Source organism: Corvus cornix, chromosome 4 (assembly GCF_000738735.6).
Source record: "Corvus cornix cornix isolate S_Up_H32 chromosome 4, ASM73873v5, whole genome shotgun sequence".
Classification (NCBI taxonomy): Eukaryota; Metazoa; Chordata; class Aves; order Passeriformes; family Corvidae; genus Corvus; species Corvus cornix.
Window position 1 is genome coordinate 58,136,500 of NC_046334.1, and position 26,340 is coordinate 58,162,839.

At 39.0% G+C, this 26,340-nt stretch overlaps 2 protein-coding genes and 1 long non-coding RNA gene across 21 annotated transcripts in view; 2 read left to right on the forward strand and 1 right to left on the reverse strand.

The window, feature by feature from the left end:
- PROM1 (prominin 1) overlaps positions 1–6,842 on the forward strand; it is a 65,188-nt gene extending 58,346 nt beyond the window's left edge. For 15 of the 19 annotated variants that reach the window (XM_039550618.1, XM_039550622.1, XM_039550626.1 and 12 more), the window contains 5 exons: positions 475–567; positions 1,756–1,871; positions 2,960–3,028; positions 5,139–5,179; positions 5,375–6,842. In XM_039550618.1, the coding sequence (XP_039406552.1) occupies positions 475–567; positions 1,756–1,871; positions 2,960–3,028; positions 5,139–5,157 (297 nt within the window). In that variant the 3' untranslated portion in view covers positions 5,158–5,179; positions 5,375–6,842. Of the gene's footprint in view, positions 1–474; positions 568–1,755; positions 1,872–2,294; positions 3,029–5,138; positions 5,180–5,374 lie in introns of all 19 variants that reach the window. The other 4 variants (XM_039550632.1, XM_039550634.1, XM_039550635.1 and 1 more) reach the window with 2 other exon arrangements.
- A 2,430-nt stretch (positions 6,843–9,272) lies between these two features.
- Positions 9,273–9,860, forward strand: FGFBP2 (fibroblast growth factor binding protein 2). The gene has a single exon (XM_019286976.1). It carries the CDS (start codon positions 9,273–9,275, stop codon positions 9,858–9,860), a length of 588 nt encoding a protein of 195 aa, XP_019142521.1.
- A 2,458-nt stretch (positions 9,861–12,318) lies between these two features.
- LOC109144882 lies at positions 12,319–22,295 on the reverse strand. Its single transcript, XR_002045921.3, has 2 exons — positions 21,820–22,295; positions 12,319–15,917 (listed from the first exon to the last, which is right to left on the reverse strand). It is a non-coding gene; the product is annotated as an uncharacterized LOC109144882 (long non-coding RNA).
- Between the last annotated feature and the right edge of the window lie 4,045 nt (positions 22,296–26,340).

Here is a 26,340-nt window from a genome sequence, read left to right on the forward strand (position 1 = left end):
AGTAGTAATAAAAAGAATAATATTACTTTTATAGTGTGTTTTATAGTTTCGGGTTTTAATATGTTTGTACTTACTGTAAGTGGGAAAATCAGTCTCCTGTAGTTCTTTTGCGTTTGCCAAATGGAAGTGATGAGTTGTGTTGGTTGGAATGCAGTGCAAATTTAACAGTATCATTTTCAGGGCTAGCCTGAAATCCCCCATTTGTGCTAATACTGCACTGAACCTGACCCCTCATAGTCCAAATTGAAGTCATTAGCATCTTGTTTTATTTTTCTCTCTTCAGCTGCAGCCTTTGAGAAAGTAAGCTGATGTGTAAAAGACTTTTAGTTGATAGCATATCCTACTGGTATTTATTTTGAATTTGGATAGGGTAAGACATAACAATTTAGTAAACTGTAATTGTAAGCAAGTTTAGAGATTCTTATTTTATTCTGTTAGGTACTTAAAACTGTAATTTTTTAATCTTTTTTTCAGATTGCCATGGAAGTAGCAGCATGCAAGCCTATTGCCAATGTGATAGATACAGCAGTAGATATTTTTTTATGCAGCTATATAGCTGATTCTGTGGTAAGAAACATTTTGTTACTCAGAATTGGGGCATCAAGGGGAAAATTCTTTCAACATACATCTGCATTTAATTATTCTGGCTAGACTATTCTGAAGTTAAGATAATAAAGTATCACATACAAAGTTATGCAAGGAAAATGTTCTGATCCTGGATCAAGTCCAAAGACAAACCAGTGCTGCACTTTCTAGGTTTTTGCTAAACTTAAGGTTCTATTAGCAAGAATTCTGTAAAATTAACTGATTCTTAACCACTTTGAAATGGAAAATGGAAAAGCATAAAGATCTATCTGCAGCTTCATCTGTAACTGTTGCTAACTTACAGGGTAGAGGGGTGAGGTGTGGGCAGGAAGCGAGTGGAAAGTACCAATGGAAAACTTTTTCAGGTATCTTTCCCGAAATCTAGAAAACCTGAATGAGGTTTTATCACTAGACTTGCAGCAGACAGATCTTGACTAATTTCTGTGTATTGGAGACATTGAGCATGACTTGTAGCAGGATAGAAGGGCAATACTGGCTTTTTCATCTTGCCAAAAGAGCTTGGAAAGAAGACAGCATGTATTGAAGGTAAAGTAAGACAGTTTGTGCCTGGGGAGTAATAGCCTCCTAGCTATTACTTAGCTTTATGGCACTTTAGCCAGATCCTAATCATACTACTAGTAATTCATGTAAGCAGTTAAAGCCGAAACACTTTAACCTTGATAATGCTTAACCATGAAATGTTTCATCTTGATAATGCTTAACCATGAAAACCTCCTAATCTATGTTGTACTCATTGATTAGCTCATAGATTACAGAGCTTCTGTTCCCCTTTGTGGAGCCATTAACGGTCTGGTGAGAGATGGACCATGATTTTCCTGATGATAGAACTTAGCTGAGTCACTTCCAAGTCAAAATGCCTCCAGGCAATACAAATCAAATTTGAAAAATCATCATTTTAACATCAGGTGATAGCTCAGTTCAACTGTATAATAATGAAATTAGTTACCCAAACAGGGCTGCAGTTAGCAAGTTATAAAGTGCCTTGAGAAAGTGCTGGAAACTCGTATTTTGACAAGAACTGCAAGAACTAATTTCTGCTGTGTTCTTTTGGTAACAATGGTTAGAATATCAAGCAAGGGTTCAGTACTTTACTGATTAGTTTTCTCCATGATCTCTTTTTCCTTGATTTTGCTTTTGCTTTTGTTTCAGAATACCTTCTGGTTTGGTTTGGGAGGCTCTTCAATGTTTCTAATTCCTGCCATAATTTTTGCTGTAAAACTCTCTAAATACTATCGCAGAATGGATACAGAGGATGTATATGATGAGTAAGTATATATTCCAAAGTAAGCTAAATGGCAAATGGATTAAAATGATTTTTCTGGTGTTTAATGTGAAGGCTCTACGATCCTTAAACCTGTGCTGCCAGATTAGAACTGCATATTCATGTGTAATGCTGCAGGTTTGGGTCAGTGCCTGCAAAGTGGTTCATGCAGGTGGCCTTTGGTAGCCTTGACTTGCCATGACTGCAGATAGTGCTGGCTCTGACTGTGGGAATCTTACACCAGAATGAGGTTGTCAGAACTTTGTGAGCAGCATTTATATAAATAAGTTCCAAATGTGCAAGTTATTAGCTTTGCAAAGTAACCTGTTAAGGTGAATTGCGCCTGATTTGTAATCTCCATGAATTAATTATTTGCTTTCTTGCTGTCTTAGTTATTCCTAACCAGTCTTTCCTTTTTCAATTGCAGTTCCTCTGTCTCAGGGACTTGGCATTTTACTTTATGATAACTATTCTTACGTATTTTCCTATCAGTTTTTTTTTACTGTTTTCTTTTCTACTCCTTGTTTTGCTCATTGTTCAGTTAGCCTGTGCACTGCATTTCTCACATTTCACAGTGGTTGTTTTTCATTGCATGTTCACAAAATCAGTAGAGTGGAAACAGGCATGTACAGCTGAAATTACTCACTTATTAGTGTCTAGTTAATTACTCCTGCTTTTCTGTGTTTTTTAGTTTCGAAAATATACCCATGAAAACGTAAGACATTTTTGCTAATATTTATTAAAATTATTTTATTAATGTGGGAGGGTTTATATTTTTAATGTAACTTGTTACCTCAAAAGAGGTAACACGTTCTGTTTCATCAGATGTGATAGATTATATTAGAGTTTCCAACTCAACAAGAATAGAAAAATAATTGATTGATTTTTGGAGAATATAAAAATACTATAAAATGTAAAATTATAGTTATACCATAACTCTTGAATGTTACAAAGGAAAAGTTATATTCTGTTGTACAGACACAGTTTATCTTTGCATATAATACGTCATCCATGTACATGTCAGAAGCCATATTGTGCATAGTACATCTTATAGTTAACACGGTCTTTCTTGGTGTATTTATTTTATTACAGTACGGAAAATGGTAATAATGGTTATCATAAAGAGCATTTATATGGTATACACAATCCTGTTTTTACAAGGTAAACGAAGTCTGAAACTGCATGCCTTCATGTGTCCTTACTTCAGCTTCTCTTTCAATCACATGTTCAATTTTCTTCATGCTTTAAAGTGAATCTCTTAATTCTGTTTGGTTTTTTGCATGATTATTCACTGTAGCAAATGCTGTATGATGTATATTTTTCAAATACTCTTTACATAACAGCAGATATAGTAGTAATTTCCTGTTACAGTGGGGAAACAATTTCCTGCAACTTAGCAAAGCAATTGCTTAAATTTGATCTCAAAATCCATGAATCAGGTATTTAGTCAGCACAGTGGGTGGTCCTAAAGTGACAAACCTATTAAAATGCTCTGATAGCAGATGAAAGTGATAGGATGGGAATGCATTTGTACTCCTGAGTAGTTTTATTTTTTAAATGGTGAGAAGAGATCTCCTTTGCAAAAGGCAGGTGATCCAGGTATGCAGAAAGCATGAACATAGAAAATGGGTGTTTGTGCATGGGTAGGACTAGGATGTGCCATCACAAAGGAAGAAGCTCAAGTTATGTTTAAAAAAAGGAGGACATTGTGGTTCTTTTCTGCCTCTACAGCTTCTGTGCTGTAAAACATTAGCTAGTTGTAAGACTCAGTTTCCAAGGGGCTAATATTCTATGTCACACAACCTCATTATTTGGGTTTGCAAAATTTGAAAGTTGCTTAAGGAAGGATTAAATTTGTGATTGAAATTTGTAGCTCACTGTGCCTTGCAACTTCATGACTGAATGTATAGGTTGAGTATGTGTAGAGAAGATACCACTATGCTTTAAATAACAGGTAAATACAGAGAGCTCAAAGTTTGGGTCTTGCCAGAGTTCGTGGTTACATCTGATGATGATGATTATGATAATGATGATGGTTATTATGATTTAGAACTGTATTTTACAATAACTATTTTCTGACCCAATCTTCATTCCATATCTCCTTCTGAAGGAAGTCTTTACATAACAATGTTTTTAGTGATATTTATGATCACAGTTGTTGCGGTCTGTTCTGCAACTTACTTAAGGGTGCTTACTCCCCACATTAACTGACAAAGAGTTTAAGTCCAAAGTGCTCTCCACTGGCATATCTAAGGACTGTCAGTTTTAAGGACATTCAATATTTTACAAAAGAGAAAACTAATAATTTTCCAGGCCTTAGAAGTCCTTTTCTGATCTTTGAATCTTTAATATGACTGTTAATATTCTTGACGTTCATAGCATGTTTTCTTGTGATATTTCAATCATTGATAAATAGTTTAATTCAGCATTGCTGAGCAACCTAAAAATTACTAGCATAAAATAATCTTTTACACAAAGATCCACTTGTTCAGTCCTGATTTATTTTTCCTAAATTTGAAGTTACTCAAAATGGGCTTCCATGATAAATTTAAAGATTCAGTGTGAAGCAATGCTGTCTTCTGATGTGCTGAGGTAATTTGAAAAACTGATAATTGTGGCATACATGCTTTCAATTTCTCAGTATGGCATTCCCATATGAATAAAATCTTAATTTTAATTTTCATTTCAGCATACTCTTTGCTTTTATGCTATCCTTTATTTTTCTCATTTCCTACAAATTATTTTTGGAGATACTTTGAGAGATACGACTTTGATTAGATCTCTGTACACCTATGCTTTTGCAGGTTTAAAGAATCCCACAGGGTTGGATTTGGGGTTTTTTTATCCTTCAAAATCCACTGGATAATTTTGCTGAAAAGAAATGCAAATATTTTTATAACACTAAGATATGTAAGTACAAGTGAGAGCTGTATGAGGTATATGTGTCTCACACAGGTGTTTTTGTACACATGTCAAAGACACAAATAACCTCAAATCCAATGAGAGCAAAATACGAGGCTGGATTAAATTCATAAAAGAGGGCAGTCCAGGTATTTATTTCGATCATGAAGCAAAGATAACCTGAAAGGTTGGTGGAGAAAACGATGAATCTCTTTCCTCTTGTTTGGAAAACTCTTGATTAAATGAGTAAAAAATTGAGACTATCTTGGGCCAACTGAGCTTGTCTCACCTAAGTTAGACACAGTATTTCTGTTCCGTTTGTGGGCAAAAGAATATGACAGATTTGTTTGGTTTTTTTTTTCTTGTGTAGCTCTGTGGAACAGTGGTAACACATACTGGAAATGTTAAGGGGTAAGTAATAACCTTAAGTCAATTCTAGATCTATTACTACTTTACTGTTTTAGGAAGGCTTCTCTGATTTCTGCAACATGAGTGTGCTGTAAGGTCTGAAAATAAAAAGTTATTCAGTCATATTGATGTTTGTATGAAAATTAAAATTCAGTCTTTATAAATTTTTTCCTGATTCGTTTTTGTTATTATTTCCAGGCTATATAAATGAGGCTCAAGACTCATCTGTGGGAGTACATCATTATTCTTCCAAGCGTATTGGCATTTCCATTCATCTGACAAATCCTGAGCCACTTGTTTTATGTCAGCTGTACTGTAAATCCCAGATGTACTATTGAATGTTATGCCATAAACTACTGTACAGAATATTTTGTGATCAGGGCACTGCCTCTTGAATACCAACCACTGTTCAAGGCTTGAATTAATTTTTTTTGTTTGTTTTTTTACTTTTTTACACTGGGCTTTCTACCTTACATCACAGTATATAAATTAATTAGATTAACAGCCTTTGCCTAGAAATTCTCTGACAATTGTTCAAGGTCTTATCTTAAATTGTTGATTTGTGTTAAATACAGTACATACACGTTTACATAAAAATACATTTTGTATACAGAGACTTTTGTATATACATTTTTCTTAAAACTTCTAAGTGTTTAGTTAAGATTTTAATATTGTATAATACTCTTCACAAATGAATTTACCAGCATGATCAGTGTTGCTATTTGGTGCTCTTGAATGACTACATTGGGCTAAATTTGAATTGTAATGGGGTCCACGGTGTCTCTTTGTGTGTCTGAGAAGCTCAGTTGCAGTTTCGTTTTCTCCCTTCTCTTTTTTTTTTTTCCCCCCTAATTATTTAATACTTAGTGGGTTTTGCTGTATAGATCTGAAAGGGACTTTTTGGAGAAGTTTGTTTTTAAACTTTGGGTGGGAGGGTCGGGAATGTGCGGGATGCTTAATATAGTGAAAAAGCTAAGCTTTCTAGAGTTCAGTAGTATCCATAAAGAGCATGAGGGATGTCCTGTGTTGGCGATTTTTAGAATGCTTTACATCCTCTGTCTTCCTTTTCTTCTTTCACACCCACTTCTGTAATGTCCTTAATAGTATCACTGTGGCTCTTTTGGAGGCTGTGATAGTATTTTTGCTAAATAATATTAAACTGTGATTTACAATATTGGAATTCAAATCTGTTTAGCAATTGGAGTTAACATTTGTACTATTAGAGTTATTTCCTTGAATTTAGGCAGATGGTTGAATTGCTGAATTAGTTCGTAACAGAATTTATCAACAAGGCCAAAACTATGTTACCAGTGTAAAACTTTCCAGCAAGTGAAGTAGTTAATATATTGATCTGAAATAGTATCTCTTCATCTATCAGCATTGTTAACTTTGTTTCAAACAGGGTTCATTGTCTTGAAGTAGGGATAATCCTGTAAGTCATTAATACAATTTTAAAGAAATGCTGAAAGGTGACACCAGTCTTTAATCCAGAATAACCTTAAATTTTTCATTTTTATGTCATAAATGGAAACATTTCTAATTGACAGTATGTAGCATATGTGTATATGTAATGTTCAGAACTGCAGATTTTTAAAAGTTTCTATTTTTAATTTGAGAAAATGTTCCCAGTTCATTTAAATAAAAAAGAACTTGCTTAACTACTTTATGTTTGGTTCTCCCTTGTTTTGTTGGACAGACATCTCTCAGAAGAGTTGCACTGAGTTAAAATCTTACGAGAGTGAATTTCTTTACCCCGATTAAAATTTTTTGCTATATTTGACTTTTACTTGTGGAGCAGGAAGGACTGAAAGAACTTCTACTCCGGGTGAGGGAGCTTCCAGCTTCCTCCAAGGATGTGAATTAAGCAAAGATGGTAGTATTCAAGCTAATGAGCTGTGCAGAATATCCTGTAACCTGTTTCTGTATAGCACTGACAGCAGAATTAGACATTTGCTGGTACTTCCCTCCCAGAGTTCACTGCTGGCATCCTAGCTTACCTTGTAAAAGGACAGTTGTTTTCTACTGATATGAGAGACCACAAACTGTTTAATCTGAAGCACAGGCAGACAAGACTGAAATGTTAGATGGGAGTGAGACAAACACTTGGTGGTAACCTAATAGCTGTAACACATAAATGTATTTGAGTCCAAGCTTTGATATTTCTCCTTATCCTTGTAGTTTATTTGTTTTCATGATTGGACTTGAAAAACTTTGAGAACAAGAGATCTGAAACTGGTATAAATGAATTTTTAAATTGTTTGGGACTCCAGCAGTTATTACAACTAGAGAGACAGATGTCTTTAGTTTCTAAATTCTCAGTACTGTTGTGCATAACAAAGTGTAATACATTTGTCAAATATTAGGGGGTATTTGAGTGCTTGCAGTAGGGATTTGAAATCCTTGAAATTAAGTGTGAGGTGGGGAACAAGGTTATTCTGGCTGGCTGGCTGAAGGGTGAGAAGACTCCCCAGAAAACAACAGAAGAGAGAATTTTAAGTCTTAAGTAGGCTTATGCCATTGTTGTCCTAAGACTTGGCTGGAGCCACACCACTGTGCCTTGAAAGAGACAGGAGGAACTAATGGAAAGAAGCTAGACATAAGGTCTCTGCTAGAAATGTTATTAAAATAGTTGTAGAGAAGGAATGAAAACAAGGTTGTTCTCTCTGTCAAATGGTATTTAGTCATGGGAACTTGGTGGCACATTGAGTGGAAGAACAAGGTTGAGGATACGTGGAATGGCTGTTCAGGTGGCTACATCTTCACGCAGGCAGCTTTCAGGTTATCTGGGCTGCCGCAGCAACAAGGGGCTCTTGTCCCTCTTCTATTAAAGAAGCTTTTGGTGGTGGTGGTGTTCTGCTTTGCCATCTGTGTTAAAGGAATGTTTTTGCCTTGGTATTTTGTTTAGCACTACCTAGTGAGTGACTAAATACACAAAATGCTGTTCTGTTCCATTATGTAGGCCAGTCTTAAACCCAGGGTTTCTAGCACCCCACAGTTACTGAAGCACAACTAAACAATCCAATAGCCCTTTCCAGGAACTAGTCAGGTCAGGCTGGCTGTAGCATACGTGTCTTTGGAAGAAGTGCCTAGTGGGGGTCTTAATAGCCAGAAAAGTACTGTGGATTGCCACAGCAGGGATTTTTCCTCATGACCTTCCGAATGCCAAGGGAGTTATCGGGATTTTTCCTTAGCTCTGTTTTTAGTCACTGCAGCAGAAACTGCTAGGACAGGATTCTGCACTACAATATTTCTGTTCTCCTGCCTTTGTTTTATGGCAGTTTTACAGCTCACTTGTTATAAAGAGGAAAATATCTATAAAAAAAAACCAAACCAATGAAGCACAAATAATCTGTCTGACATGCTCTGTGGTCTGTTCCTTGCTGCTGAGACCTGTGTAAGTCAGTTCTGATGTCTTGCTCTGTTGGCTGAGTGACCTGTGGTGTGAAAAATGATGATAAAATTTCCAAATGTTTGGTGAATGTTTAGGCTTGTAATACCTTATTTTGTTCAAGCTTTATTTCTTTTCTTGCTTACGTATTGCTTCCATGGCTCAAAGAACATGCAGTTGATCCTTCCATGCATCCCCACTGCATGCCATGTGCAGACAAAAGAAGTGCTAAAGTTGCATCCTTACTGTGAAAATCCACAGAAATCTTTTTTTTACTTTGATATGGTCTTTTTTTACTTTGATATGGTCTTACAAGCTCTAGCATGAAGATAGCTATAAAGCAGCTGGAGAATGGAAAATATCTGTTAAAAATCAAATATGACATGTTCATCCTGGATAGGAATGTGCTTCTCAGTTATACAACTGTCGTTCTGTATTTAACTGCATTTACAAGACTTGTCTTGTTACCTTCTTAGGAGTTCACACTCCCAAGGTTATTTGACACTCCCTCAGGCTATAAATTATGAGTACTTGCCTACTGAAGTGTGTTTTATTATTTCTATAAAAAGGCCCAACCCTTATATTCTGTATTTTGCTGGGAAGAGGCTTCTTTGTGCACCAAGAGTTTAAATTGTGAGCAGCCATTTACTTACTGCTTTCACTTCCTTGGATTGTGTTGTTCAAGGATCTCGGTCTGCTCCTCTCAGCATGAAGAGCTTTGCTCTCCTTTTCCTGGTTGTGATCTGTGGTGTAGGAGGATTGGGACAGAAGCTGAAGCCAAAGAAAAGAAGCAATGGTGAAGAAATCAAATTTCGGACTAAAAGCAAAGATGTTTGCACAATGACCATGAGTGGTGATGATGAGATGAAACTTAGAATTGAATGCAAAAGCCAAGGCATGTCCTACTGGTGTGAGTTCACTGGCAAGCCATCAGTCTGTCGTGCTTTCAGAAATAATCCAAAGATCTACTGGAATCAGATTGCCGCGGAACTCAGAAAGATCCCACATGCTTGTGAATCCATGGAAGCATTGAAGACCACCATGTGCCAAAAGGCTCCCCCAGAGGCTCTCATGAGGCAAATAGCTGCTGGTGTGGAGCTAGAAGATCTAGCAAACCAGGAAAAACCAGTCCAGAAAGCTTCCATTCCTGTGAGAGAAGCGGGGCAAAACTCTGACCCAACCCAACATGGTCAAGGGTCTGAAAATGAAACAGAAGCAATGAAACTGGCACGGGAACATTGCTGGGAATCCCTGCATGGTGTCTGCTCCTACCTCATTGGCATCTTTAGGGGTTAAGGATTTGCTTCAGGTAAAAGTAATCTGGAAGCACAGTAGAATATACCTAAGAGTAATTCTACTGTGCTTTGATTTTGGGCACCTCTCAGGGATGTGGACGGGGAGGTGCTAACCTCACTTGCTAAAATCTAACATTACAAAGCCTGTTTTGTGGCTTTTGAGGGGCTAGGCAGCTTAAATTTCCAGTGATCTGTATTGGTTCAGGACTCCCTTACAGCCTCCTGTGAAGTCTTCAGTATGTACTGAGATGTTTGCCTAATCTGTTGTTAATCTTACAGTATTTCAGTTCTAACTGTTGGAATTGGGCTGATTTTTTGCCTTCTGTCACTGCTTCCCTCTTGTGCTGACTTCTGGATTTACAACAGGGAAGTAAGATAAATAACAAATGCATCAGATCCAGCCAAATGTATCAGTTGGAACAAACTACATTCCAAAACTGAGAAAACAAAGCTTATCCATCAAAACTGCTAGTTAATAATTAAATATTTTAATTTAAAAAATTAGTTCATAAACCCCTTGCAGAAATGAGTAAACCCAAGTGGACTGTCTTGGTTTGTGAGTCTGTTACTGTAGAGGTGATAGGAGATCACATTCAGGCACTTGTCTGATAAGTCTCAGGTTTTCAGCCAGCATTTAAAAAAGCAAAGCCCTTTATTGCAGAAGTGATAAGTTTTATACCCCTTCCATTCCAACTCAGAGAGAAAGCCAGGAGCTGGTGAGTGAACCTGGCAAACTTGAAAGAAATTGGAATATATACAGTATGAGCTGGCAAACGTTTAGGCTGCTAAGGATAATTTATGCCTAGTACAGCAAAGTGACTGATTGTTTTCTCTTGTTTTGTTTTCATTTTTTTGTTTTTGTTTTGCAGAGCAAAGTTACTACGGCTGAAGAATGGTCCTTGCTGCATTTTAATAATTTAGAAATAAGAATTTTGGTTTAAAAATGAGTAATTTCTATAAATCTTTTTGCTGTTTCCTTTTTAAAGAAAAAATGAAACATTTTAACAGCACTGAAAAATGCTTGAAACTGGAGTGACTGTGCTTAAAGTGTTAGTATGAACTAACTGCCCCTAGGCTTGTTACACACCAAGGCATTTATGTAACCAAGGAGCTGCTTGACCTTGCATAGGTATTTGTGTGTACTGACTTGCTTCAGTTTGTTAGAGTTGAAAGCTGTTAATGATGATACAGTTAGTGCAAACAATAAAAATAAGGTTTTTGTAAAGGTACTTGGTGTGCTTTCTTGAAATTTTAGCTGGTGCTGTTTGTATAAAGTCACAGTATTTGTTGTCACTTGTTTCTTAAGAGATTGTTGGTAGAATGTGTAAGAGAAGTTACAGGTCTGAGTCATTGCTTTCCCACTGTGAACAAGTTTTCATGAATATTAATATTTTCAATGTTACGAGGTTTATATTACAATAATGAGTTTCAGCCAGCAGGAAAAAAAAATGTAGAAATAAGAGAGTAATGTAGTAATACATTTCAGAACATAGCAAATCAAAAGTGTTCACCAGTGTTGCAGCTGCAGATTTCGGTATTACTGGACCTGTTAGTGGCACTATTAATGTTTGGTTTCAGTAGATATTCGGAAAAGTAACTCCCTTGGCAACTTGGGCACTTGCCTAAATCTCCTCAAAACACAAAACAAGACCTAATGGCCTGTTGTCAGATTACAACACAATTGTGTTCAGATTATTATTTAACAATGATCTCTTTTGTTCCCAAGTGAGCTTTGCAGCAGGGATGTAACTGGAAAACTTCATACTGTAGAATTTAATAGTGCTCTGTGTTTGCCTTGCAAAGTTTCTGCAAGATATTGTTCACTGAAGTACTTCTCCATCTTTACTCACAGATTTGTAATTCTCACTACACAATTCCAGATCATGACTGTCCAGTCATTAAACTTTGTGCCTTGTACCAAAAAACTTGAAATAATTTTCTTCAAACCTCTTGAAAGATATGGAAAAGAATAGTAAGATATGGAAAAGAATAGCAAGTCACGAATGCAGGATCAGTGCAGAAGATCGTATGTACAAGGCAGAAATGTAATTTGAATGCTAATAAAATGTGTAAGCTGTATTTTTCTCTGCCATGAATCCAATGTGGTTAGTTTTCATTTGTGATCTCAATTGCTATTACCAGGCTCTTGTGCTGTGAATAAAAAATGTAGTAGTACACCTACTCACCTAATACTGTCATAGAAATTAATATAATTGTCTGATTTGCAAACATGCACAATGCATCCAAGTGATATTAGGGAACTGTTTGCAATGTTCAGGGGAGGTTGTGGGTTTTCTTGAGGTGTGCTTTTAAATATTTTAAAACTCCTGTTACAAACGATGCAAAATCCACTCTGCAGAGTGAGTGTTTTGCAGTAGTATCCACTACAGCAGTAATGACCTCAAAAATGAGATAATGCCTTGCACTGGCAGAAGTCTGGGAGAATCGGTTGCCCACCATACTGCTAGCAGGAGAAAAAAGGAGGTTTCATCAGTTCCCCAGAAGAACATTTTCCCCTTTATGCCTTTATGGCCTTTTCTATGTGTATGCAGTCAGCTCAGGAGGTGGCAGAGTTGTGTGATGCTTTGTAGAATTCTTGATACAGTCTAAAATTCGTGGCAATCACTAATTCTGCTCAGCAGAGGACAGATGTCACACATGCTAGCACGCTGTTTCCCAGGGAGCTTGTATCTCATTTCAGTAGAGTAGAGCTGTGCTGCAAAGGGCTCCCTGTACTGTGCTGCCTGGAAGGACCCCCTGAAGTTTCACCGTTGAAAGCAGAAATCAAAGTCTTGCACCAATGGCCCCCCTTTAATGAAATGCTTTTTGTAACATACTCCGGATCATAGTTAAGCACCACATTTTAGAAAGAGGTGAAGATTTTGGGACCAAGGTGATGCATGCCATGGATTGCATTTCATTAGGCAATGCTATGCACCCTGAGCAAGTCAGTTAAATATAATGGTCACTTTCAAAATATTTAAAAATTGGATGTTAACTGAAATACCCCACTTCAGTGTAAGAGCACCATGACTGTATTGGCTACATTACCATTTAATTGTGTTTAGCATCAGAAATTTACAGTAGTGACAGTTCCGTTTCCTTCTGAGTATGAAAGTGCTATTCATTAATGAAAGGATGAATTGAGAAGTGTTTGTGGTGGGTTTAGTGAAATCTTGAGGTACCTCATGAATGAATGAGACCTGCTGTTAGTTCCTTTGAGGTAAACTAGTTAGTCCTGTATATGTAAGTACCTCAGGAAGTCCATCCAAGTGGAGGTGGAATTTGTCTTTATTTTCCTGACAGAGGAACAGCAGACAAAAAAGTTTGTCTGGATTCCTGCAGGTGAGACCATTGATACCCAGGCCTGCTACTTCTGCTGACGATTCAGTGCAGTGTGAGGTGTCCGCCTGCCTCAGAATCCTCATGTTTAGGTTGCCATAGAAGCATCACAAGTATTTGCTATTTTGATAAGGGAAGCCTCCAAGAAAAGCAAAATGAAGCATTTGGAGAACCTGTGAATTTGACACACATAGTTAAGATCCAAAAAAGACTAGAGTGAGTCTAATGGAGAGCTATAGAGATGGTCAGGACTGGAGCACCCTCCTGTGAGAAAAGGCCAAGGGAATGGGTTTTGTTCAGCCTGGAGAAGACTTGGGGAGGGAACCTAATAGTTGACCCTCAATCCATATGAGAAAGCCATAGAGAATACAGAGCCAGGCTCTTCACTGATGTATGTGATAGGAGAAGAGATCCTGGCCAAAAACTGATAGAGGTGAGGTTCTGACTAAGTGAAAGGGAGAACATTAAGGAGGATAAACACAGGAGTGGGTTCCTCGGAGCAGCTCTGGAATCTCCATCTGTGGAGCTTTTCAAGATCAACTGGACAAAGTTTAAAGCAACATAGTCTGAATTGACTACAGCTACACAGTAGTGCACTCTAGTGTTTTCCGAGAGAATTGTTTAGGTGTGTTCTCTGGTCATTGTGTTGTTTGCAGCATTACATTTTTCATTCTTGATTTTTCAGCAGATGTCATGGTTAATATTTCATGGATTTTAGGGATAGAGGTCTCCCACAAAAATAAAAGGACAAAGGAAAAGCTAAAATTTCCCAAAGCTACCCATTGCCATTCCTGCTTCTGTATGGTTGTCAATTTCTTTTTTCTGTTTCTCTTGCTGTTGCTTTTCCCAGTCTCTGCTTTCTTCTTGGAAGAGGAGTCAGACATAGCACAGGAGGTTTTTTTTGGAGTTCTCTGCTTTTCCCCTTACAAATGAGAATTGTTCTAATCAGACTTCACAGACCATTTTACAGTGACAAAAAGTATGTGGTACATACGCAAGAACAGGAGTAAGAACTTGAAGTGGAGGAGGTGCAGTCAGTAGATGACAAGACATTGGTGTTACCTCATGGACATGTTGTTCACTTTCCCATCATGAAAACAAATTAAACGGCTTGAACAATGGGCAGGAGGCCAGGTCTGGATTTTCTGAGTAGCTGTGCTACTGTATGTCCAGAGAAAGCATAAAATTAAGGGGGTGTCTGATTTGGAGTGGAAGTTTGTGTTCCCCTCCCTGCCGTCCTCCTCAGCAGGTTATAAAACTGTTAGCATAACCCGCTGCTCGCCACAGGCATCCCTTCCATGGTGGCTCCTGCTGCCTCAGGGCTCACAATGATTGTAGTCAAGAAGGGAAACAGAGATTCTGCTGGCTGCAGACATAAAAAACTCTGCATTGCTCTGTCACTACTGCTGTGGCCTGTAAAAATTAATGTAGCAGTGGTGACATTGGTTGCCCCTTTATTTCTCTTACTGGTGCAACGTGAGGGCCCTCCAACAAATGCAGCTGTAATAAAGTGAAGAATGTGGTTAGGAACTGAAGAGGGCTAGAAGCTTCCCGATGAAGGTTATGGTGAGCAAAATTCAGGCACTGACCTCTCCATTTCCTCTGCCAACCGGCACAGTAGGAGGGCAGGACTGCTGCCCCCATCCTCCCCTCTCACCCCGCTCCAAGTCAGTGCAGACCACATGGGTGCTCTCATCGAGGTATTGAGATGACCTCCTGTCTTCCATACTCCAGAAATTTAGCATGGGAATCCACAAATGTGTGTTTGCAGCTGGGGAAGGTTATCTGGTGCCCTCAGAATAATGTGGTCAGTGTGGGACAGTGACAGGAGTAGGACCATGGAGTAGGGTTTCCCCATCTGTGTGCAGAAAACATTACCTGAGCCTGTCATGGCTGTTTGGTGCCTCAGATGGCACAAATGAAGCTGAAGCCCAAGTGCTTGAGCAACACCTGTTTTTGCGTGGCAGGAATTCACATGGCCTCCAGGCAGGCTCCTCCAGAGCGAGCTGCCTGGCCCAGGAGCGAGCAGCTGTGCCAGCCCTGGGGGCTGCTCCTGGTGTGCTCTGGGGCCCTGCTGCAGTGCTGGGCCGTGGCTCTGGGGTGCTGAACGGTGCTGAGGACGGGGGTTTGCTGGGTGTTGGATTCTGGCTCTTCTTCAGGGACTGTCTGGGAGCAGCTCTGCTCAGGGGAGGGGTGGCTGGCAGGACCCTGCTGGAGCATGGGGGCCACAGCAGGAGAGACACCAAAGTCTTTCAAGTCACGTTGTTGAACTTGGGCCATGGGCAGGTGGGTTTGCCCCAAAGGTGAATGCCAGAGCATGTGGAGATGAGGTTTTTCAGAACAAGGTGTCTGTCTTTCCCCAAGACCTTCCCCAAATACTGCTGTCCCCCGTGACCCATCCCATGCCACTTCCTCTCACCAGAGAGATGCTCCAAGAGCTGTTCTTAAAGCCCGTCTGTACAAACCCACACAGTGTCTGCATGAAGGCAAGCTACTCCAGGATGACAGGAGGTATTTTTCACAATAGACCAGACAAGGAGAGGTAAGAGCCATTAAACTACAGCAACACAGAATATCACCTGCAGTCGTGTGTCTCCCCTGCCTTCTTGGGCCTGAAATCTTTTGCATAGTTGGAATCAGTTCACTATCCTTTGGTTTTGCTTCATATTGATCACATGGCATCTGGACATCTTCTTGGCTCAGGGTAAGTCAGCAGCTGAAAGAAATCAGAAACACCATTTCCCTTTGCCTTAGGGAACTATAAAACTTTTTATAGAACTCTACATATTTCACCTCAGCAGCAGCAGTGTTCTTTGGCAGGAACATACTTCATCTGAAGCACAATAGAAACAATCATAGTGATTTGAAGGAACCAGCGATTTTTTTTTTCTTCCTCACTATTAGTCTCTTTTTTTTACTTTTTTCTTTTTTCTTTCTTTTTTTTTTTTTTTTTGGTGGATGATTGTGTCATAAGTATTTCTGACTTTGAAAAAACACAGGATCCAAAATTAAAGATTACTTTTAATCTTTGCCACGAGACAAATTATTCTTCTAGGTATATCATGGCTCTTTTAAACATCTACATTTTAGTTTAACTCAAATAGCAAAGAGTAGTATATGACTACCTTGCAGCTACAGCATAGTTTGCTTGAGCAAAGAAAAGTCAAGGACTTGAGCAAGGAAAAGTCAACTGTCTTGGACTAGAGAGCAGTGTAGAAAACTGACTGACTTTAGCATCTGTGAGAAGAAAGGTACATTGTAAATATCTGAGAGACAGGAAGAAATCCACCTGAAAAGGACATCCTCAGATAATTAATTTTTAATGTCTGTGTTTCTTCTGCATTATATAAAATTTATTTTAAAAATTATTCTTGCCATATAAAGACACACAGAATATTTTAATTGCTAGTGTGCTTTCTACAGCAGCTTTTGTGAGTGCATCACTTGTCAGCCCATAGACCTAGAAAGGAAAACTTTATGCAAAGGAATACTGTTCTCAGCTACAAATTTCTCAGCTGTAGGTATTGTTTAAGATTGTAATGCATTTTATTTCCACATTCCCTTTTATTTAACATATAACATTCAGGATGTTGAAAGAGAAAAAGCATATAAATGTGGCTTCTTGCATCCGTGTGATGTAGACATGTATTGTCATCAGTCTTTAAAAGGTTAGGAAAAGAGATATGTAAGGGAGCCTTTGACAGCAGATGTGTCAACAGAAACTGGCATGTTGAACAGTACTATGTGTGTATTTAAGCAGAAGCAAAAATTTAACACACAGTTTTGTAATTCTGCTCGATGAGTACACTCATGGGAACTAAGCCTGTCCCTCACGTGGCGCAGCTTTAGGCCTCAAACATGCAGAGAGGGCTCCCACGCGTTTGGCTCTGTCATCAGGGGCTGATGCACATGGATATAATACTGCCCTGCAAACCATCACTTTCTCAGGTCTTGCTGCTTGCAACTGTATCTGCCTGCATATCTGTTCTTCCAAACATAAATGTGTCATGCTGCAAAGTGCAGATTAATGCATATAGTGTGCCATTAATATATATGTTGTGCCCAGTGAATACAGACCTGCCTATGTGTGCCAGCACAGTTTTATATAAATCTCCCATCTGAATGTAGCAGTGTTTCTTTGGTTTAGTTACGTTTATACTTAATTAAAACCATTACTCTTCACTTCTTTCTGTTCGTTACCTTAAATACAATGATTCGGAGAAGAGAGAAAAAGCTGATAAGGAGAGGAGCAAAAAGAATATTAAACCTAGTCTGCGTTTTTATATTTCAAAAAAGCTTTGTGCAAATACTAAAGCAGCTGGTCTGGAGTAGCTGTATCAACAGAGAACATACTGATGAGTTAACAGGAAAGGGCCTTTGATGATGCCAAGGTTTCATTGATTATTCCAAAACTAAAATTTACAAGTGTCTATATGGCAAGAAAACAGCAATGAATAAAGTGCCTTTTGCCATGTGTGATTATTTTATGTAATGCTTAAATTAATTATGGTTTGAAATTATTTTCTGAGATCATTTCATGGATTTCGTTGACCTTCAAAAATCTTTTTGTTCTTTCAGAAGCTGTCCAAATGTTACAATTTTTATTCTTGATCCTGTCTGGTGCACCCCATCTCACCCCCTACCATGGCAGTGGGTCAGCCTTTGACCCCTCTTCTGGTGTAGACCATAGTTATACAGAACAGTTCAGTCAGCAGCTTGTCCTAGTTTGGAGCAGTTTTAGGCTTTTAGCGGTGCTGAAATGAGGCGGGTCTAAGGGTGCTTTGCTGAGCTCAGCTATACTGCTGTCAAAAGGAATTGGATAGCTCCATTTATTTGCAGATCTGAGGTCAAATACTGACCCAGCACCACTGTGTTCACCACTAAACCATATCCCCAAGAGCCACATCCACATACCTTTTGAACATTTCCAGGGATGGTGATTCCACCACTTCTCTGGGCAGTCTGTGCCAATACCTGACCAACTTTTCAGTAAAGAAATTTTTCCTAATATCCAATCTAAACCTCTGGCAGAACTTGTGGCTATGACCTCCTGCTCTGTCACTTGTTACCTGGAAGCAGAAGCCACCCCCCACCTGGCTACAGCCTCCTTTCAGGTAGTTCTGAAGAGTGATTAAGGTCTCCCCTGAGCCTCCTTTTCTCCAGGCTAAACACCCCCTGGATCCCTCAGCTGCTCCTCATGGAACTTGTGCTCCTGACCCTTCCCCAGCTCCACTGCCCATCTCTGGAGACGCTCCACCACCTCAGTGTCTTCCTTGCAGTGAGGGGCCCAAAACTGAACACAGGATTTGAGGTGTGGCCTCACCAGTGCCCAGTACAGGGGAACAGTCACCGCCCTGGTCCTGCTGGCCACATTATTTCTGATACAGGTGTCATTTGCCTTCTTGGCCACCTGGCCACAGCTGGCTCATGTTCAGTCACTGTCAAACAGCACCTGCAGATCCTTTTCTGCTGGGCAGCTTTCCAGACACTCTGCCTGCAGCCTGTAGCACTGCCTGGGGTTGTTGTGACTGTAGTGCAGAACCTGGCACTTGGCCTTATTGAACCTCACACAGCTGGCCTCTGGCCCCCTGATCCAGCCTTTCCAGATCCCTCTGCAGAACCGAAGTCATTTGGACTGTGCCATCAATAATACACAGATAATATTCACCATCTAGTAATTAAAGCTTATGTTAAATAGTCTAGGGCTCCGTTTCTGAAGGCTGTTGGAAGGCAATGTGGGAAGTGCTTATGGGAAGGCTGTTCTTTAATGGATACAGCTTTCAGTCCTGTTCCCAACCAGCAGGTCCATTAACAAGGACTTAGGTCCTCTTTACCCACATACAGGAGAAAAATCCCTGAATTCCCTGATGGCATGAAGCAGGACATAGATGTGAGATTCCTCTATAGGCACAGAGGAACAAATAGAATTAAAAATGAGTAAAAGGTAGCTTGGTGCAATTCATGTGATGTCAGAGGTGAAAGCGGTAATTTAAACTAGAATTGGAATTGTAATGCTGCACCTTCAGCAGTGACATTCTGATGCACTGCTTTTCACCCATTTTCAGAAAAGTTCGGGCTGAACAGGACTGAAACTTCTAAAAAATATCCTAAATATTTAGAATATTGCTAATTCTCTGCAATCCCATCAAGAAAAAAAGTATAAATACCTAATGTTTAGGATAATTAATTTCTTGTCTGTTGATGATCTCCACATGGAGGAGCTGTAGAGTTAGAAATGATCCAAGAAAAAACACTTCAGAGACATCGTATCTTCTCTAGGTTAACAGAGCAACACCCAAATCTATCATAAATGCTGAGGTATGTGCATCCTTTCAGCTTTTGCTAACCATAACAAGTTGCACTAGAACTTGGAAAGATGGATCAGGAAATTTTTTACTTTGTTAGTGGCTTTGATTCATTACATACCTGAACATGCTGAGATCACTAAAATGAAAATGGCAAAGAAGATTTGTCTATTTCCTTTTTCCTTTCTCTGTGCCTTCAGAGGGTTGTGTCAGATGTGAAAATGCTGAGCGCTGCCAGCCCACACAGCAGCTGTGAAATGCAGACCTTTACAGTCATCCTTCTGACTTGCTGAGCTTTCAGCAGGAGTTTTCAGAGCTCCTTCCAGATGTGAGCTCTGGAGCCTCACAGCTTATACTTACTAACTTTCAAGGATAACCCAAGGATCATGGAGGATAAACCTTACGGGTAATCCTGTCAGTGGATAGGTCACACTTTGGGGCTGATGTGCCTTGTGGAGGCATGGCTTGTGTTAGCCCAAGACCACTTTTTTGGTGTGGCTGAAATAGCTTCTTCAAAAGAAGAAGTAATAATCTAACTCAGCAAAATAGTTGTCACAACTGTGGCTGCACTTTCTTGTTGTCTTTCCTGGGATAGCTGCTGTGCTTTAGGAGCCAAGGCAGTGTCAGTGTAGCTTGGACATCAGTATTTTCAGGGACAAAAAAGTCCTGGGAGTGAACTCCGTGTTGGTTCCTTTTCATCTGGAATCCACTGAAATAAAAATTCCTGTTATTTGTAGTATTGAAGTCTGTGTGGGGGGTGACCCCAGGCACCAGTGAAGCCTCCCAGCAGCCACTCACTCCCTCTCTCCAGAGGGATGGAGGAGAGAACTGGGAGAGAAATGGAGAGGAAGGAATGTGGGTAGAGATAAATACACCTTAATAAGTGTAGGGAAAAGGGGAGAAACAACAGCAAGTGATGCAAAGACATTTACTTTACACCTCCCCCAAGCAGGCTGGTGCCCAGAAAGTCCCCAAGCTGGGGTTACTCTAGAAGGACCACCCCCAGTTTTACTGCTGTGTGCAATGTCATACAGTATGGAATATCCCTGTGGTCAGCTGGGGTCAGCTGTCCTGGCTGTGTTCCTTCCCCGTCTCTGGCACACCCCCAGCCTCCTTGTTGGAGAGGGAGCACAGTGAGAAACAGAGAAGGCCTTCGTGGTGTTTAGTGACAGCTAAAACATGGGTATGTTATTAGCACTGTTCTAGTTACAAGTTTAAACACAGCACCATATGGGCTGCTATAAAAAGCCAGACCCAGCACAGTCTCCTACACCATGAAGTCCCTGGTTTTCCATTCCTCTTTCCTGGTTTCCTTTTCCTGGAACAATTTCTTGGTTCCTGTTTCCATTTTCCCACTGTACTTAAAAAGTGTGCATGAAACGAATGTTTATTCCTTGGCAAGGGCTAGAAACACCTTGCTGTGCTTGGAACCAGTGCTAAACTTCGCAGAACTATCAGGCACTGATAAACTCACGAGGGTTTATGCAGTATAGTTTCCTAGTTGAGGTGGAACCATCCATTCTTTTGTCTCCACATGGAATATGCACCACTCTTTTCAACAAATATACAAAAAAGACCCCTAATATTAATGAATGTAACAGAAATAAAGGAATTATTCCATGCTTATTACAATATTTTTATATTGTAAATATACAATATTTATAAATATTACATTATATTACATTACATTATATTACATTTTATTACATTATATTATATTATCAGCTGTGTATATATGCACATGTATATTTATTGATACAGCTTAATTTATTTACATACTTAAGCTTTACGGAAAGGCTCATAAGAGTAGATGAAGACCAGAGCTATCACTGATATAATTACCAGACTTTTGAAAGTCCATGTATTCTGACCAGGACTGCATTAGAGAAAAATTAGAAAGGAAATCCAAGCTGCTTTGATTTCTGAAAGTAAAAGGTTCAGATCACGTGTGGTTTACAGAAATCCAGAAACAACCTCAAAAAAGTGGTCAGCAGCTGGGAAAGGGTGTCCTTCTAATATACCACATCTTGGCCTGTACAGACTCTGTCTTCAACTCCATTCATGTTGGTCCTGTGACACTTTGCAACAACAGCACAGTGTGGAAGAATTTCACCACTGCTCTAGTCAGTATTTTAAATGTTCCACTCTAAAACCCTTTGCTGATCTTGGTTCCCTTCACCTAGGCAGCATCAATTAGTATTCCTGCTGTTTCTACATGAAGTAATTCAGTACTGACCAGTGTATACATCAGAAAAAACCCTAAAACAAATACCTAAGTCATTTAAAATTCCCACTAAGACAAATAAATCTTACCTTTATGAGAAGGTAGATTATAACTAGAAGAGGGCTGAATCTCATCTCTTATCTTCATCCTCCTGAAGTAACTCTACAACTATTGCCTTAATGCAAAACTGTTTTTCTGCTCTTCAACTGCAAAAGCATATGGGGGCTTTTTCACCGCAGTGCTTTAAAGGGAGCTCAGGCACTCATGACAGCTGAAAGGGTTTGAAGCATCAGGCTCAGTGCTTATGGCAAGCAGGACAAGCCCTCGTGTTCTAGCAATACTGTCTGGTGATTTCATGTGATGTGTCCATTTCTGCCTTCTCCTAGTTATGCATGACTTGCAATTACCCTGAGCAGACTCAAGGCAGTCAGTAATTTACAATGGCATCTTTTTGTTATTTTACTCACTTTATCTCTCTGTAAGAGACCCATCCTTTGTTTGGCTGTATTTTTGAAGCTTTTCTGGTCAGACAGACAGGCTCTTGCATTTCTCTAAGCTGTGAAAGTCTTAGCAGACTAAGGAATTAGTCAATAGTTGTTTCTCCTGACTGCCAAACCAACTTGAGCATGTCCTGAATATCCTGAATCTATGCTAATAAAACTGGCAGCCAGCCTGCTCAAATAAAACCACAGGACTTTGAAATGACTGTTCTTGGAGAATCTTTAGCGGTTCTTAAGGTAGGGAAGTGATTAACTTGTATTAGAGCCAAAAGTAAATGAAAATATATAAATTCAAGTTTTGAGGCTAAGTTCTTCCTGAGATTGGAAAAATCACCTTGAAACACATTTCAGTCTAGTATCCCTTTATTTCATGGGAGTCTTTTCTGAGATTTTTTTCTTTTTATGTTAAATTCCATGTATTACATGAAAGATAAATCCTACAGAAGAAGAAAAACCAGTTTTTTACTCTCAAATACCATCTCTTATTTGGTGATCCTGTAGCATTATCAGAAGCAATCAAAATCTTAGGGCCTGCTTAGATTTGGATATGTTTACCACAAACTCTTGTGTTTCATATACTAACAATCATTTCTATCATGGCATCAGCATTTAACATCCTGTATAAAATAGGGTAATCATGTTTATCTAATGGCAAATATTTATACTTCTTTGAATTGTTTCAAAGTCAAGAAAAACCTTCTTTAAGGTTGGTCTGACACTCTTTCACAATAAAATTAAGGGAGAGAAGACATCTCAAATTTCCCTTGTTTGAATTCAGAAGGCCTCCTCCTGCCAAGATGAAACATTCTCCATTTAGCATCAAAATGTAAACTCCATTTAGCATCAAAATTTTGGGTCTTCTGTATAATATGTGGTTTTTTGGTCTGTATTATCTTATTAACAAGAGGGATTTCCTCATTATTTCAGAAACATTCCTAATGGTCATGCTCCATCATGGGCTTGGATCTGCTTGAGTTAATTAAAAGCACTTCTCTTTTTGTGAAAACACTGCTATCCTTGCCTACAGGGTTAAAGCAACGCTCTGCAGGTCTGAAAGCAAACTCTGCCTTTTCCAGCTGCATGTGACAGTGTTCAGTGAGCAGGTCAGTAACAGATTAACAACTGCTGACTGCCAGGCACGAGCTGGGAGCCAAGAGGGCTGAACTTCTGCTGAACAGAACCTTGGCAGTAATGAATTTTATCATAATGTTGCCAACATAATGCATCAAGTAAACAAACAAACACTGCAAGTAAAAACTACTGACTTCATAGATGAAGAAGGTAAACAGTAATACCAGACATGGACATGATGGATAAAATAATTAAGCTGTTAGTATTACTTAGAGATAACCACTGCATCAAGCAGCAGTGTTCAGTCAATTTGCTAATGTTTCAGGATTTTAGTTCTTAAATGCAAATGTGAACCTCTGCATGAACTGGAGTTTGCTATAAAATACCCTTACTATTTAATCTTGTAAAGTGCTCTTTTTTTATTAGCTTAAAATATAAAGCAGTCATATGGTTTCTGTTGTTCTGTGATTAACTTACAGTTAACACTTGTTTGAATTAACTAGCGTTTGTTTCTTTTTATTTGGGTTTTGTGATACTAGCTTTCATTTGGATGCTGTTTTGCCAAATTCAGTTGTCAGTTTTGGCCAGCTTGTGAAATAATCGGACAGTGTTAAGGACTCGATGAAGAGAGAATCTGGTGCCTTTTTTTCATATTTATTTATCTGATACGAATTTTACCCCAGGTCAGAAGTAACTGAAAATCGTTAACTGATGAGCTTGCTTCTACTTCTTTCAAATAATTGTGCCTCCACATAGAATAATTAATTAGCAGATCTCAGTGCACTGAAACCATCACCACATTTTAAATTAACCAGACTCTTCCAGAGAAAGGCCAGTAGTCTATGGAATATTCTTCTGAAGTGTTGGGCACAGGCAGTGAGATGCAGAACACAGGCAATGGTGTCACTGCCTGTGTGACAAGTATTTTGTTGCTGTGTAAAAGGGCTGTTGGCTTACTGTCTTCTGTAAATCTTCGACTCACACAATCAAGAAGGAAATCAAGTTACGAGTTCCTTGCCTGAAGCTTGTTTACCTAGGGATAGGAATGCCGTGCCAGAGCTCAGCCCACAGTCACAATAAAAAGGTTATTGCCCTGGGAGGTAGAGGTGTGACTCCCACATCTGTTATTTAACAGGCTTAGTCTTTCAGCAGGTATTCCCACCAAAATGATGCACACCCACAGCCTGTGCCTGATTATATTTTGTTAGTGAACAGCACAGGAACAGGCTACTTTGTTTTAATTACAGTAACAATTCCATATTAGTGATGTGTGTACTTATACACCAAAAATTGCTTGAATGCTGCAGGGCAGTACTCATGGACTTTAATTTGAAATGTAAGTAGCTCTTCACATCACTGATGCTGGATCCGTTTTAATTCAGTTTGCCTGCGCATTTGCACAGGGAACAACATCCTGTTGTCCACACATATGACTGACAAATAGCTGATATTCTATGGTGCCATATTTGTAGGTGGTCAAAGGAGTTCAGTCAACCATTTACTATTCATAAATCAAATTAAAAATTTACTGTTGTTATATAAAATTTAGTTTTTATTCCATTATGAAAAAACTACGAATGAACAGGAGCCTCACGATGTCACAGAGATGACACCACAAGAAACTGCAGTTTGCAAATAATGCACCAATGCAACTAGTAGTATAAAGGATAATAATTTCCTATATAAAAAATACGTATGTGTGGATAATATTTAAGCAGCAATAAGAACTGAGAAATACTATACTTCTTCCACACCAATGAATCATAGCTAGGAATAAGGATAAAACTTCTTCTCTTTGCTTAAACAGCAGAAAGACACTGTCTACATTTAATTGTAACAGTTCTGACGAGAACTTAAAGATGCTAATTACCTGTCTGAAGTTTCAGTCAAAAGGCACGGGAGAATCTCTGGACTGAGATTTTTCACACAAAATTTACACTGGGATTTGGGTATCCATGCTTGTAATTCTCAATGATTACCTCTATTTGCTAGTATTGCCAATTTTTTCCTATGTCTTTCTGTTTTAATAACTAAACAGGTCTTCATAAATTCTACCTTGCCAAATTAGCTGTTCAGGTTTGCCTTTTGTTACATGGATCAAATTGTCTTTTGATGAATTGTCTGCATTGTTTGTTCTGTGGCAAAACTGTGCCTGCAGTTTACAAGCAAACAGCATTTCATCTCAGCAAAGGGCGCAACTAAGGTGTATTTTAAAATGTGCATGACAGAAAGAAAAAAATGCTTTCTTGGAAATCATATAATAAACAGATTTTTGCAGCAGCATTTTCTTGGCAATTAGGTGCTAATTAAGCACCTAAGAAATTGAGCTCATACTTTAATTTTGTGTACTTTCTTGTCAAGTTGATAGTTGAAGAAAGTGACTGTTCTTATCACCTGATAGGACAGCTCCCAGAAGGATTTCTGGGGTACAGGATCAATATGTACTATATGCCCAGGTCAGTAGAAGACATCCACAAAACATCAGTTCATATCTAATGAAAAAACAAACCAAAAAGATATTCTGAAGGCATAGCAATGAAGCTGCCTGATGTCCAGACCAACCTCCATAGAATAAGGCTGTCTTTTATGCACCTAAATAAGTAAATCTTGGTTTACTGGGATTTTGAAATCATCTAGGCATGTCAGGCAAGAACTCCAGCTGGCTCAAGACAGATTATGTCAAAGATGATAGTGCCCGTATCAACAAACACTTGACTGCAGAATTCTCTACAGAAGCTTCTGCATGCTAAAGACAGGAAGAGCTGACATGTCCAGCTTGCCACAGCCTTGGGGAGGGAGCAGCAAAGAAGCAGAAAGCAGATCTTTACTTGTGCAGCCTTTTCTCTGCCTGTCCTCTCCCATTTTTATGAAGTAGTAGGACTAGGCTGCTATGTCCTATCAATGATGGGGCAGCTGAACTGAGATTGACATTGAAACTTATTTTGCTTGTCAAAGCCATCAAAACAGGCAATTTTGGAGGGGATGAATGGTGGAGTGCTTAAATATTTTCAATATCTTGTGGCTGGTTTCAACAATAAA

Coding starts and splice junctions, on each gene's coding strand:
- FGFBP2 (XM_019286976.1), top strand. CDS start 9,273: ATGAAGAGCTTTGCTCTCCTTTTCCTGGTTGTGATCTGTGGTGTAGGA.